Consider the following 15142-nt stretch of genomic DNA (forward strand, 5'->3'; position numbering starts at 1 on the left):
AGAAACGGGGTGGCGGGCGGATGTTTGGGAAGAGTTGTCAGGCACGGCGGTCATGCCAGGGGAATCCCTCCCCATTCCAGTCCAGGATCGTCCCGTACGCTCCGATTCCCGGACCGGGAGCCATGCATGCTGGAGGGACTTCTGTACATTTAACAGTTGTGGATTTGATGGTGTGTTTGGTCCGGCTGGACAGATATGGGTTTGTGTTTTTGTGTTTGTGACGCTGAGCAGTTTGGATGGACTACAGTAGCTTGAATCAGGACTGCAGACGTTCTTCAGATCCTTGGTGAGCAGCGACATGAGGTGTGTGACGAGACAGAAATGCTGTATACACTTTAGAAGCTCAAACCTTGCTGGTGCAGCCATGCTTGTTATGTTTTAACTCCCTTTAAACAGATTTATTTTTGAACAGTTGCTCGTTGTGAAACTGTTGCTGCTACATATTGTTTCACGTTTTTTTTTTATTCTGGCATGTATAACTTGGTTAAACCAGCTAGAAACCTGAACATGTGGATGTCATGAGCAGAACTGGATTCATTAATAACCAAATTCCCAAACTCTCCTGTGTATGCATGGATCTCCCTGTGATTCTCATTGTATGTTAACTTGAAATAAGAATGTTAAGGTTTCATATCGTTAACACAAAAATTGCAAAACAAAAAATGCAAATCATGATGGAATTGCAATAATTATTCAAATTGCTCCTAAGATGATAGAAAACATAAGATTGTTAAAGGTATAATATCGTTGTTTACACCATTTACTTTTCACTAATTACATTTTTCTACGTACACTTAAGCAACATTTAAGAAATCCAGTAAATTTAGTGGAAGTAATTTCAAGTATTTGTTGTTTGCCCAGTTATTGTATAGATTTTTTTGCAGTTCTGGGGTCTCAATTATATATATAAAAAAAAGTTCATAGGGTCTATAATAAAACTCTATTTACCCCCAAAAGAAAACAAATGGTGCACGGCAACAAAAAATCCTGAATTATAAAACTTTACGCCATTTGCACTTCTTGGCAATTGGGACAAAGTTGCCAGCAATCAGTTTTGTTTTCTAAATCACAGCTGCACCTGAAAGTTATCATATATGGTTCATGCTTTCATGAGGCTCGTGTTTTGTGCTCTACACACCCGGAGTAAAGCATAAATGGTCAATGCAAAGCACCTGATTAATGGCAATGTGTATTTAAACGAGCCAGCTGATCCTTATATCAAGGTTCAAGGTGTGAGCGGTGTTAAAGCGCGCCCTGGAGTTCAGAGAGCGAGTTAGGAGGCAGCAGCTGGGGGGTAACCCCCGTCCCCTGCAGGTTTTACCTGAAGGCAATGCTCTATGGAGTCTAAAGCGGCATATGCTATCATTGGCCAAACCTCCTAATTCCTGCTTTTACAAGGTCTTCCAGCGGTGCCAAAGCTTCCCCTGTGCAGCAATATGCATGAGTGTGATTGAATATTTACAGCAATTGTCTCACACTTTGTCACAACGTATCTGTTAACCTGTGGGACACCCGGGGAGAGGAAATGAGATGATTGAAAACAACAATAAAATGTGCCGGCTTCAGGTTTAGGTTGGCCGTTTTTATTAATTGGGAAGGTCCTTTTGTATAGTAAGGACTCACCAGCGCGAGCATGAAAAACACACTTATGATGAACTCCACCTGTGATTAAAATTGGATATGGAGTGAAATTGAACGTGTGAGGGGAATGATCATGCATTGAGGCTGCAGTTCACCACTTCACCATCTGCCTTGGCAGTTTTCCCCCGTCTCCAAAACGGCCGGGTCAGAGGTTGTGTAAGGGGCCGCGCGTCAGCTTTTTCTTTATAGATCCCTGGCTTTGTGCGGAAAGTGACGGACGGCAGATTTAGTCCCTGCGGTTTTATAAATGAGACTTCTGGTCAGTTCGGGTCATCTGCTCGACCTGCATGTCACTCGAAACTCACAAGCTTAAAAGAAACATTGTTACCCTGACAAGAGGAATCGGTGGAGCTCCTTTAGCTTCCTAACCAGGGCCGATCAGTTTCTGCGTCCAGAGATAGTTAGTTGGAGCTGTTAGTTGTGGGTGCTGTTAGCACGAAGAACGTTATTTCAGCCAGCTGACCCAGCAGTGCACATGAAACAGGCGATCACTTGATCTGTGATTCATACAGCTGGATAAAACTCTGGGCCCTCTGGCTGTTTCTCTGGCACCTTAATAAAAGGACTTTAAGGGTTTTAGTACTTTTGGAGATTTTAGTTTTGCTTTGAAACTTTGCCTTTTGAAAACTTTGGTACACCTTGATACCGAATACTAGCCTATTGCTCCCCTTGTGATGTTAGCAGTAAGAGTCTGATGATGATTATATGTTGGAGTAGATTGCTGTTTTCAACTTAATTACCGGAGTTTGTACTAATCTTTTATTTAAATGAGTATCCAGTAACACTTTTTTCTCCTGTGTTCTCCACCAAGGCAGAAGTAAACCTGACAACTAAAATAAACACTTAATTTGGTTTGTTTTTAGTAATCTAGTTTGGTTAAGCATTTAAGGACAAATCAGATTACTGGCATTCACTGGACCTCTGTGAGCAACAGCGCATGTGCTCACCGAGGCTACATTACGCCTGTCCAGCACCTCAGATTATAACGAGCTACACGGCTTACTAAAATAATCAAATTACAGCAATGATTTCTTTTAGATTACTTAAATACAACTTATTAAACCTGATTACATGAACAAGACAAAAACCTTGGGTGTTTTATGTCAGAGTAGAGGGTCCTGCTAAGAAAAAACTGAGACATTTACATCTTTCAGAGTTCAAATTTTATTGCAATTGAATTATTTTGATTTTTTGCTATGAGATTTAGCACAGGCATGTGGTTCTGTGCAGCCTGGCTTCTGTCAGTCTGCCGCAGGGCAGCTGTGGCTACAACGTAGCTCACCACCGTCAGGGTGTGAATGTGTGAACGAATGACCAGTGCAAAGCGCTTTGGGGTCGTCGGGCTCGATAAAGCGCAATACAAGTACACACCATTTATATATATATTGCTGTAGTACTCAGGCATGCACTCGTAAAATAAGAAACGTATAAACAGAGTTGCTTTTTCAAAAAATGGAGGTAGAATATAGGACATTTTTTTAACCAATCTGTATAATATGATTGAATTTGACTTTGGAAAGTGCCTTGAGATGACATGTTTCATGAATTGGCGCTATTTAAATAAATTGAATTGAATTGAACAAGGTTGGTCAGAATCCAGCAGAAGCCGTTCACTGCAGCTGATAATACCAGCAGAGCAACAGCGGACCAGAAACAAACAGGTCGAGTGCTCAAAAACCAACCAAACTGGTTGAAAAATGGCACGTTTGATCTGAGATAAGCAGATCCCCCAAAACACGGCCACACAAACAGCTGACATGCAGCAGGAGTAACAAAGACGCACACCACAACCTGCCCAACAATGAAGGCGTCTGCCCCGCCCGTCAGTCAGTGGTGCGCTCCGATCAGCAGCTGGCGCTCACACAGTGGAGCCGTGGAACGCCGTCTCATCAGAATTGCAAAATGGTACAAAATAACTTGGTTTATTGTTATTTTGTTTACAGTTCAGCTTGGATTTTATTTTCTGCACAGCATAGATTTGCTGAATGCAGATGCATTGTGCGCGCAGCTTTGAGGGAACCATGCTGGCATTTCTATCAGTGACTGCATTAGATACAAATGTGCTGTGATGCAACATGACTTGATGCGATTCCTGCAGCCTTCCTGGTAACCTGAAGGCAGCGTATTGACCGAATGCATCAACATAACTAAACAACAAAGTGCCGTCTGAGGCGAGAGAAGCTCGCTCCGCACCATTAGCTGAAAAAACGGGTTGACCTAATACCCTAGATTCTGTTTTCTGTTTACCCTAGAGTCAGGTTTTCATTATTTTTCATGTAAATCATTTTTTACAGACCTAAGTTCTTTTAGGATTCATTTCTGATGCTTAACGCATGGTTCAAATAGTTGCTTAATAAAAAAAAAAAAAAAGGTCTGTATGCATGCATTAGTCTGAGGATCTTAGACCCACTACAGGCTGTATCAGTGTTCAAGACTCGGTGAAGAAACTTTCTGAGCAGATTTTCTTTTTACCTCCAAATGGCCCCAAAGAAAGTGTTGCTGAAAGATTTCTGGTCAGGTTTATGTTTTAAAGCAATTCTACGTTTAATATTTGCAGCTTTTCATCGTTCGCATGTTACCTCTGATCAGGGACATGACACAACTTAATCCCTGGTTCATTTTCTGCAAAGTTAATTAAACATATGAATTTAATAATTACATTTGTTCTTAGAATTTTTTGTCATAGATATGATTTATTCTAGACAGTTCTTATTGCAGGACCTCACCTGCTGTTGATTTTTATAAAAAATAAATAAATTCAGTTTCATACAAAGTTACATCGGTCAGCAACAAATGTACAGAAGAAAGCATTTTGTTTTCAAAGATTCTGTATTACTGAGTTAAGTTCACTTTTACAATGTCTTGCTAAACAACTCATAACTCTCCAACATTTTGTGGGAATTAATAATTGTTAAGACAAACACTGCATTAGCCATAGCGGAGGGGCCAACATGTGGCTCTGGGGCCGCACGTTGCAGACCACTGGCCTAGTCAAAGGCCAGACCTTAACCTGCCTAACATTTCTGTTTTCAGACACTATTCATCCAATCTAGCTTAAGCAATGAAGAAAGCCTAAAGTTATCAGTTTGTTCTCTTGTATTAAATGCATTAAACATTTTTAGATTTTAGGCATTTGGGAAGAAAAATTGTTTAGCGACTGCACAGCAGACCCAGTGGGCCCCATCTGGGGGATGTACGACTTTCCCAGTTGTCAACAGTCCTACCCTGGGCGGGCTCTGCAGGCTGTAACCTAAGCTCCCCGTAGGGAAACATGACCCAGGATGGCTTTGTCCGTCTCCGCACCCTCCGCCTTTGTCCAGCACAACACTGGCCATCAGAGCTGTTCCTGCAGTTAAATTCGATATTGAGGCGGTCACACCTCAAAGGCTCAGGCTCTAATCAGTTTAGGGTTAATTCGGATGACATGGGTGTCTTTGTGATTATGCAACTTGGGGGGGATTTGAAGTGGAGTGTTTAGGACGAGCTGCATGTGAGAGTGAAGGTCAGTGTCTGAGGAGAATCATCTTTTTTAGAGCTTATAATTTACTGTCAAAGGCCGTCACATCTCAGCAGCTGCCATCATTTTTGTTTGTGAGGAGGAAAAACCAGATGATCTCTTTCGGTGCAGGGCTCGGCCCACTAACAATGGACGCCCTGTGGATGACACAAACAAACTAACAACACCGTCGAATCTTTAACACAGCAACAGCACACAACAATGGCTTCAGTTGGATTTCAGCTCCCAGTTTGCGGTTTTTGTTGGTCATCTGCCTGATCTTCATGGAGGTTGCTTATCAGATGGATCTCGTCTGTTAGTTGTAACTGCATCTGAAATTCTTGTTATCCAGGGTTCACCGCTTCAGCCGGTTTAACTTTTCAAAGACATTTACTGAACGGTGTCTCCACAGTTTGGCCCGTATTTCCTGCTTTGTGGGCAAAATGCTCTGTTGCTGCCAAAAATATCCCAAACACTAACAGGTGGCATAATAATAAAATGAGATGATCATTATTTATAAAGGATGCACCGGTTTGAAATTTTGGGCCGATATCGATATCCTATATAAATGTTGCTGTTAAGTCCGATAACCGATATTTACCGATGCGTGTGGGCACACATCTACGTTTCTGTGATGGTCAAATTTTGTACCGACTGAAAACTATGCTAGCAGGATTTTTGAATGCGACTTATGTTGAGTTACATTGAATCTCTGATTAATTTAAAAACTGCACAATTCTTGCGGCAATGCGTCCCTGTCACATGACCGAACAAATACCGCATGAAACTCCCTCCCTCCCCCCCTCTTGAAACACAGGCACAAAGGGCAACTAGATGGAAATAAACATCAGATGGAAATATCAGGCCAGTTTTACTCATCGATAGTGATTCACCGATCCAGTTTTTTGCCGATCAAACCCGATGCCGATATCTGGGTTGATTATATTCGGGCGATTCTCGATACCGAGCCGATACGACTGTTGAATGAATGAACCTTATACCGTATTATTGAATTTACCAACTTTATCACCACATCTTGCAGTTTTCGTGTTGCAGATATTGCATGTTGCAGTCAGACTTGTTGCCGTGTCGAGTTTGAAATGCTTCCAAACGGCAGACTTGGTCCGGTGCTTGCTCCATGTTGCGCTGTGTTTGCTCATCACTCGCTGCTGCGTGTGCTCTGCATGATGACATCGCCGGCGTTGCAAACATACAATTAAAGTTACTAGGTTGTTGTGACTGCACTGCTGTGTATTTTAATAAAAAAAAAAATTATTGGATCGTAATGCTGGATTGGCATCATTTATCCGATATCCGATCCAGCTAATTGGTCAATATCGTAGCCAATATCTGATCCGGGTATCGGATCTCTACTTATCGGACCAATATAAATTGCTGTTAATGCCGATATATCGTGCATCCCTATTATTTACTTTCATGTTAGATTGTTTTACCTGATGAGTGGATTTTAAGTGCAATGCGACCACACTCTGCATGCCGGTAATGTGCAGCATCTTCCCCACCGAGGGACTGCATTAGTTGCCGCTGTGGTGAAGATTTTAGTGACCAGGATGCTGGAGTTCTTTTTAGAGTGGCTTGGATGCTGTGATGGAGGAACAAACAGAGGGAAGCTAAAACCATCAATGCAATATTCAACAATTAGCCTGAAGCTGCATGTCTTCCTAATAACGCGCTGCTCCAGCTGTTTGGGAATGTTGAAATGTGCCACGGTATATTTTTTAATGCAGCTGAAGCCAAAACTATCCGAATGCCTTTTATTGTGTCACTAACATGAAATGGAGCAGAAAAAAAAAATGCATTACAGCATTTGTTGTTTTTCACCATGCTGCGGCTGGAGATATCGGGTTTCTGCTGTTGTCCATAAAATGTTTTTAGTGTGGTCCAGCCTGTGAAGTCATAGGTCTGTTCTCCTTTTCGTCTGCTTTTCCTCTGTCTGCCGAGTCTAAATTTAAACTTTAGCGAGCTGTGAGCTGCTCTTTAATTCTGCAGAGACTGTGAAACGCATCTGAAAGAAAAGAGTCAATTGGCCGTTTCTCTTTATAGATTCGGTTATTCTCTTAAGTCAAAGTGCGAGAGCAAACTATGTGGCTTTTGTTCTGGATAACCCAGACGCATAGTTCTGGTCGCTGGCCTCTTCCCTCTGGGTTCTCGCTATTCTTCAGCGGAGGCCTTTTAGCTGGTGGAAAGGGCACGCGAGATATGCAAGGAGACAGCGGCTGTACGGCCCAAAATAAGGCGTTTGGTCATACTGTGGTAATCTTGGAATGGCGCGGTCATTGTGAGAGCATGCGTATAACTTTTGACCTGATTTCTGTTCTCACCCCCAACAGGCATGGAAGAAGCGGTGGTTTGTTCTCCGCAGTGGGCGAATGACAGGCGACCCCGATGTGCTGGAGTACTACAAGAATGACAATGCCAAGAAGCCCATCCGAGTGATCGATCTGAACTTATGTCAACAAGTATGTCTCGGGTTTTTATTTGTATGTCTAAGTTGGACCGCATTAACATTTTGAGCAAACTTTGGTCTAGAATCCAGCTTGGAAAGCTCTTTAACACCTGACTTTAAAAAAAAAAAGAATATACAGGACTGTCTCAGAAAATTAACATATTGTGATAAAGTTCTTTATTTTCTGTAATGCAATTAAAAAACATGAAATGTCATACATTCTGGATTCATTACAAATCAACTGAAATATCGCAAGCCTTTTATTGTTTTAATATCGCTGATTATGGCGTACAGCTGAAGAAAACTCAAAAATCCTATCTCAAAATATTAGAATATCTTGACAAAGTATACTAGTAGGCTATTCAACTAATCACTTGAATCGTCTAATTAACTCGAAACACTGCAGGGTTTCCTGAGCCTTGAAAAACACTCAGCTTGGTTCAGTAAACTAAATCATAAGTATGGTAGTGGTTAAAACAATAAAAGGCTTGCGATATTTCAGTTGATACACAGAAACTAGGTCAACAGAAGTTGCCGTGGACAGTTGGACCTAAAACGATTAAACCTCTGCAGCAGTTTAGGTTTCCAGGCTGGACGGATAAACCAGCAGCACTGTGCGATAAACAAATCAAGAACAATTTAAATATCTCACCACAACTTATTTTACCAGTGGTTTCTCCACATGAAACCACACTACTGCTGCTTCAGTCGATTCATTCCATTCATAAGAAGCATCTTTAATGTTTAGAAGCATCTTTTTGCTGTCGTGACCTGCTGCTGTGTTTTATACCCAGAAACCAGCTTCTGTTGGCGCTCCGGAGGAACAGAGCTCACTGCTGATGGGCAAAGGCCTCCAGTTCATTAATATCTTTTGGTTTACACGCTGAAACCTGCTTTTAAAATCCAGAGATTAGAGTTCTAATCAGGCAACTATGAGGGCAACTGCTGCATCAATTGTCCAGGCCTAGCTGGACATTGAGATCTGCCTGCTATCTTTTTCTGGGACCAATATTGCCTAAGCTTCAGCTTCCTCAGACAGCATCATGTGTTCCTTCAGGATTTCCTGATGATTGATTGAATCCATCTTGTTCTCCACACGCTGCAGGTTTGCAGTAGCAGAGGAAGCTAAACTTTCCCAGAGCATTACTGAGCCACCACTCTGCTTCACTTTAGAGATGGCGCTTTTTTTTTATTATATGCTTCATTCTTTACCAATGATCCAAAAGCCCAAAAAAGTTCCAGTTTTGATTTGTTCCACAGAACAGAGACCCAGAACAACTTCTTCTTATTTTTATAGTTGTCAGAAATTCGGAGCTGATTAGTCTTGAACGTCTGGGTCAGCAGTCTTTGTTCCAACTAACGAAGCTCTTGATTGGTTGCATTAGATGTGCCTGAGATCACATTTGCAGATCGGAGGGTTGATTCAATTCAATTCAATTTTATTTATATAGCGCCAAATCATGAAACATGTCATCTCAAGGCACTTTACAAAGTCAAGTTCAATCATATTATACAGATTGGGTCATATTATACAGATTGGGTCAGATTATACAGATTGGTCAAAAATGTCCTATATAAGGAAATAGCTGCAATCATTTTGAGATTGCAGCTGTCATTGAAAGTAGGATACTGTGTCTGGATAGAAGGACTAAATGTTATTTTTTCATCTATTTGAACTGTTATTGTTTTTTTTTTTTTTTTGCTCCAAAATAATGTTTAATTTACCAGTAAACTTAATTTGCAGTAAGGACTGGATAAATATTGGTGCAACTGAAAGGCATTTTACTCAAATATTTCTTTGAAAAAATACTAAATCCCACCCAGAGATAGATGAAAAAAAGAGGAGCGATAAAATTTAAAATAGAGGAATTGATGATTTGGGGAGTGATGCAATTAGCAGCACTGTTGCCTTAAAGCTAGAAGGTCCTGGGTTTAAATCCCATCTTTCTGCATGTTTTCCTTGTGCATGCGTGGGTTCTCTCTGGGTTCTCCTGCTGCCTCCCAGAGTTCAAAAACACAGACTGTTAGGTCAATATTGGTCTCCAAATTGCCCTAATGTGTACTTCAGCTGGACACCGATCCAGCTAATGTGCACTCCATCTCCTCACAGATATTAAAAAAAAAAAAAAAAAAAAACTTGCCATATTTGACCAACCAAAACATGAATAAATATCGGGGAGTTTATTATTAAAATTAACTGCAGTTCACACTGCAAAAATGGAACTAAAAATAAGTCATATTTTCTTGAAATGAGCAGGCAATATTTGTTCTTGATTTGAGCAGGTAAATAAGATGATCTGCCAGTGGAATAAGATTTTTGCACTTCATCTCCATCTTATTTCAAGTGCAGTAAATCTAATTATCTTATTTTAGGGGTGAAAATACTCATTCCATTGGCAGATAATCTTATTTACCTGCTCAAATCTAGGACAAAAACACAAATTTTAGGAATTTATTTCTTATTTTTAGATCCGTTTTTGCAGTGCAGAGTTGTTATTTCATGTGCACAACCAGTTGGTAGTTTGGTTGCGTCATTTACCTGTGAGCCTAAAATCTCAGTTAATTTCTTCCTCGTTGGCTGATTGTTAACCAAGCCAAACTTTGTCGCTCCAGGTGGACGCTGGGCTGACGTTCAGGAAGAAAGACCTGGAGCACAGCTTCATATTCGACATCAAGACGATCGACCGCGTTTTCTACCTGGTGGCCGACACCGAAGAAGACATGAATAAGTGGGTGCGCAACATCTGCGACATCTGTGGTTTTAACCCTACTGACGAAGGTAAGGACTGCCATGCGGGTTGTTTTTCTGTCGCCAGTATTTACAGCCAGCGCAACCATTGGGGGACATTTTAGGCTCTTTTTTATATGAGTGTTGAGAATATCAAAGCTTTTACTGATACGGTCCACTTACAACCTCATTGTTTAGGACTTGTGCCTCATGGTCTTTACTTTGTCCTGGATTACTGTCACCATATTCCCAGCGCTGTACGTTATTAAGTTGATTTCTCTGTATCTTGTGTGCTTACGGTCACATTGTGCTCTCCGAGTCTCTGTTCCCTGAGAAAAGTTGGGCGGATGAGCTGAATGTGCAGGAAAGTCTCTATTCAGCACAGCTCTTAGCCAAGGTCTAATGATCCATGTGCTGATCCATGTGTGCATCGAGGCTCACGTTACTCTTGTTCCCAGCGCTGGATAATCAAAGCATTGTGTGTCTGGAGGTCTCGCCGACTTTCTTTTGCTCCTGGCCTTTTTTTTTTTTTTTTTTTTTTATCTGGTTCTCGTTCTTTCCTGTTTGCCGACTCCTTGTTCTCTCTCTCTCTTGCCTCTGAGCCAAAATTGCGATCTGTGCTATTTGCACTCAGTTGCCTCTCATTTCTCCTCCACCGCTACTAAAAACGGTGCAAATTTTAGTGTGATTATTACCACTGAAAAAAAAAACAGAGTGCAGTAATTCATCCCATTTAACATCGTTTTAGGAGAAGAATTTGCTTTTGAATCTTTTCAAATGAGTTACTGATTAGGCAGCTGCAAGGTCATCTTTGAAACCGTGCCTGCAGTTCTTTTTCATGGCTCGTGTTGCAGGGTACCGATGATATCAGCATTTAGCGTCTTTTTTTTTCTTTTCCAGAATCATTTTGAGCTCTCTTTTAACCCTAGATGAGAAAAACCAACAAACTTGTCAAGGAGAAACTGGCTGCAAAGATAAATATTCTTGCAGCCAGGCCTCCTCAGCGCTCATGTAAAGCCGTCCTTGGCTCTGTCTCTGCTTGCTTTTCTCTGCATGTGTGACCCAACTCCCACTCGAGTGTGGCCAGCCTACTTGTAGCAGGTTTTGTAGCTAAGCAGATTTTTGGAGGAACGAACATTCACAGGAATGAGAGAAGGAAGGTTTGCAGTCTGGGTAGATTTAGTAAATTCTTATAAAGCGGCTTTTCTAATTGCCTCTTTAAAAACTCAGCTGTACCTGACAAAAAGCAGAAGATGATGAATGAAAATAGATTCCTTTATATAACCAAGTAAAAAAAAAACAACTAATTTAGATTAAAACCTCTTTTCCCGGCAGCTCAAATACACATTTGAATACCTCACGCAGCGTAAAATTACCAGTTTACAAAGTGCAGTCACAACATCCAGTCGTGCTTTCTACTCATTTAGGAAAGATTTGAATTATGCCAGAGTTAAGAGAAGTTCTCAATTTCGACTCCTTCTGTGCATCATTCCAGGTCGACGGGGCAGAGAGTTTAAAAGCCTTCAGTGCCGACTCTGCGGCTCTGCATCAGGATGAAGTCCTGAGAACACAGGCCACGTCGGTTAAAATTTCCACACACATGTAGACATAAATATGTAGGTAGAAGTCCAACAATAGATTTGTAGATAAAGGTCAGGCAGTAGGAGAGCCTACGAGCATACGGAGATGGAGAATGTGAAGTTGTGAATAAGGATTAATGACGTACACTATGTCTACAACCAGTGAGATAAACAGCATCCAATTTCTTTAAAAACTTACCTGGAGCATGCTTAAAAAGCAGGTCTCCATAGTCCAACAAAGCTAAAAAAGCAGAAATGATCAAATGTTAAATGGTAAAATAAGATAGAATCAGACTTTCATGCCTCAGATTACAATCATTTTACATACAGTGCATCGTAAAAGTATCCACACCACCTTTAACTTTGGCAATACTCACCATATCTCTAAAATCCTTCCCCAGCAGTTATAATGTCCAAACTCTACGTTATTCACTCGGTGGTTCAAATATTTACGTTAGTTTCATCTCCTGTTGCTTGTGTCTGCAGCGATGCTTCTGAGACGAGTTTCTAATCGCACAATAACTGGATATGTTCTTTTCCTCTTTTTTTCTTAATCATTCTGTACTGGTATCCTGGCAATCGTTAAAATGTGTAATCGTTCACCTCAGCTACAATAGGCCCATCTGTGAAGCTGGAGGAAAAGGAGGAAAACGAAGGTGATGCATCTGAACTGGGGATTAACTTCCTTGTCTAAAGGAAATATAAAACCCATAAGGTTCAAATAACATTACCACTTCGACCCGCTTTCTCCTGTTGGAGGAATATTATAAAGATAAAACAATAAGTGCAAACTACACAGCAAAACAAAAATGTCCATCCATATCGTCATTTTTAAGCCACCCCTTCATTTTGAATTTCAGTCATGAGGCTAAAAGTGAACAGGTGATCTGTTGTTATTATTTTAAAATGAGAAGAATACAGTTTTTTATTTTTGTAAATGCCTGATACCTGTAATAGCTTAGAAATAAAATGGTCAAATCATGTTTAGTTTTTGTGTGAGTCAATATCTAACTACAGTAAAGTACGGAAGAGGATTAGGGCCATTCAAAAAAATAAATAAGTCTATTCAATTCTGACTTTGTTCTCAGAATCCTGACTTTAATCTCAGAATCCTGAGGAAAAATGGCATAATTCGGATACTTTTCCCTCAGGATTCTGAGAAAAAAGTCAGAATTGAAAGCGTTTATTTCTGGGGGTTTTTGTTTTCTTTTGAATGGCCCTAATCCTCTTCCATAGTAAAGGTTAGTGGTTAGATGGCCAGATAATATCGCATCATATCAATCGGAAATCGTAACAGACTTTAGTATCAAATATCGTATCGTCATGCAAACAAATCAATATAACGTTATATTGTGACTGAGCTGTATAATAGAAATATAGGTATACAGAATATTAACAACACCTGAATAACAAGTAGAATTATAGAATCTAAAGCAAACATATAAAACATTTTAAAGTCCTAAAATGTAGACAGTAAAGCGTTTTTTGTTGTAATTTTTTAAATACGGACAATGAGATCAGAGTAAAAAGGTGTTTGAATAACATTGACTCCAACATTTTTCCTTTCGCTTCCTGCTGCTTTATCTCGTTTTATCAATTAAAGCAAATTAGTTTGTTTCTGTAACGTCGGAAGATCTTGAAGGGATTTAATTCTTTGTAAGGCGCTGCAGACGAGAGCTCTGAGACCTCGTTTGAGGGGACAGAAAAAATAAATATTTTGTCGTTCTTCATTTGTGTTTTTTTTTTATCAGCTGGTTTCTGAGTTCAGCGCAGCCGTGAGCCGAAGCAGAAGGTTTTGAAAGGAACGCTGAAGTTTGGTAACTGGCGGCGTGACACAGCAAAGACCTTGATGTGAAACGGCGGCTCAGAGTAAATGTGGAACAGTGTTCAGGCCGTATGAATAAAGCTTTTAAATGGCCCTTTGTGTGACGGCTGCAAGTGCAACAAAACACGTGAATACTTGTTGATGAGGCTTTTTTTGTTTTTTTTCAGCGTTAATGTAAATTCACAGTGACGCCGCGCTTAGCTAGCGTCTGGGAGCAGCTGCTGGCGTCCATGTTCCTCGCCTCGTGCTCGATTTTAATCATGTTCTTTCAGAGGAGCTTTTGTTTCGCTGCGAGCTGTGAGACGACGCGCTTCGATGCCTTCTCGCATTGATTGGGAAGGTGTTTGTTTCTGTTTAACACACTGGATCAGAGCTTTAGCTCAGTATTTATATACGATGGGAACGTAAAGAAGCGCACGAGCTGTCCTTCAGATGTTTTCCAGCAGACTCCGCTCACTTTCAGCTCATTTGGCCTTAACGTTCAGACGCACGGATTAAAAGTTGATGCAGTTCAGCTCTAAATGTTTCTCTAGGCTACATTGTTGTATTAAAAAACGGGGTTGCTAGGAAACAGCTCAAGCTGATTAAAGAAAAAACAAACTTTGTCTTCATGTCGCCTTCATGACCTGCTGAGTCTCAGCGAGAATAATCAACACAGAAAGAGTCGGTCCTGACACCCTGGACCTTCTACCTAATCTATCTTCTCTGGAAAATTTTGAAATAGTTTAACTCGGTGGACGGCTTTGTGTGATGGTGTGGAAACAATCATCTCATCTTGAATGTGAATAATACAAAGGAGTTGGTTGTAGATCTAAGCAGAAACAGGAACGGGTGCGAGACTGATTCTCCAGCCTGCTTCATTCTGATGATGTCCAATCTACTGAAAGCCTGACTGAGACCAACGTCCATCATCCAGTTGGTGCAATTAGGTCTGCTTGGAAACTATGATCCAGTCAAATTTGATTGATGAAGATTAAAATGCAGATCTGTTAAAAAATGACCCAAATCCTTGAATCTAAGCATGTGGAGACAGTGGAGCTGAAGAACTTAATTCTAACAGGAATAAACCTCACATATAGAGATAGTTCAGGATAACCTAAGCTGCAGCATATACTGGCTTTGTTTCAAATAGTACGTTTCAGGGATGGTCTTAAAAGTATACAGGCTGTCCGACCTCACAGATGAAAAATAGTTGGTTTCTAACTAAACTAAGAGATGTGCCTAAAAACTCCTGGAACCACCAAGAAACATGCAGTCTGAGGGCAAAGGGCTCAGATATATGGAACATTTTTTAAACATAATCATTCAGAGCTTCATGCATAACATATTAAACTCCTAATTAAACAGGAAGCCAGTAAAGAGAAGCTGGAATTCGAGAAATTTGACTTTTTTCATGAGCAGCACC

The 15142-nt window shown here is 40.6% G+C and overlaps 1 protein-coding gene across 13 annotated transcripts in view; it reads left to right on the forward strand.

The window, feature by feature from the left end:
* The window catches only part of gab1 (GRB2-associated binding protein 1), a 78515-nt gene that overhangs the window by 41691 nt on the left and 21682 nt on the right, over nucleotides 1-15142 (forward strand). For 11 of the 13 annotated variants that reach the window (XM_036137553.1, XM_036137545.1, XM_036137544.1 and 8 more), the window contains 2 exons: nucleotides 7489-7617; nucleotides 10218-10383. In XM_036137553.1, coding sequence (XP_035993446.1) covers nucleotides 7489-7617; nucleotides 10218-10383 — 295 coding nt within the window. Of the gene's footprint in view, nucleotides 1-115; nucleotides 304-7488; nucleotides 7618-10217; nucleotides 10384-15142 lie in introns of those variants that run through there. The other 2 variants (XM_036137551.1, XM_036137552.1) reach the window with 2 other exon arrangements.

Source organism: Fundulus heteroclitus, chromosome 5 (genome assembly GCF_011125445.2).
Source record: "Fundulus heteroclitus isolate FHET01 chromosome 5, MU-UCD_Fhet_4.1, whole genome shotgun sequence".
NCBI lineage: Eukaryota > Metazoa > Chordata > Actinopteri > Cyprinodontiformes > Fundulidae > Fundulus > Fundulus heteroclitus.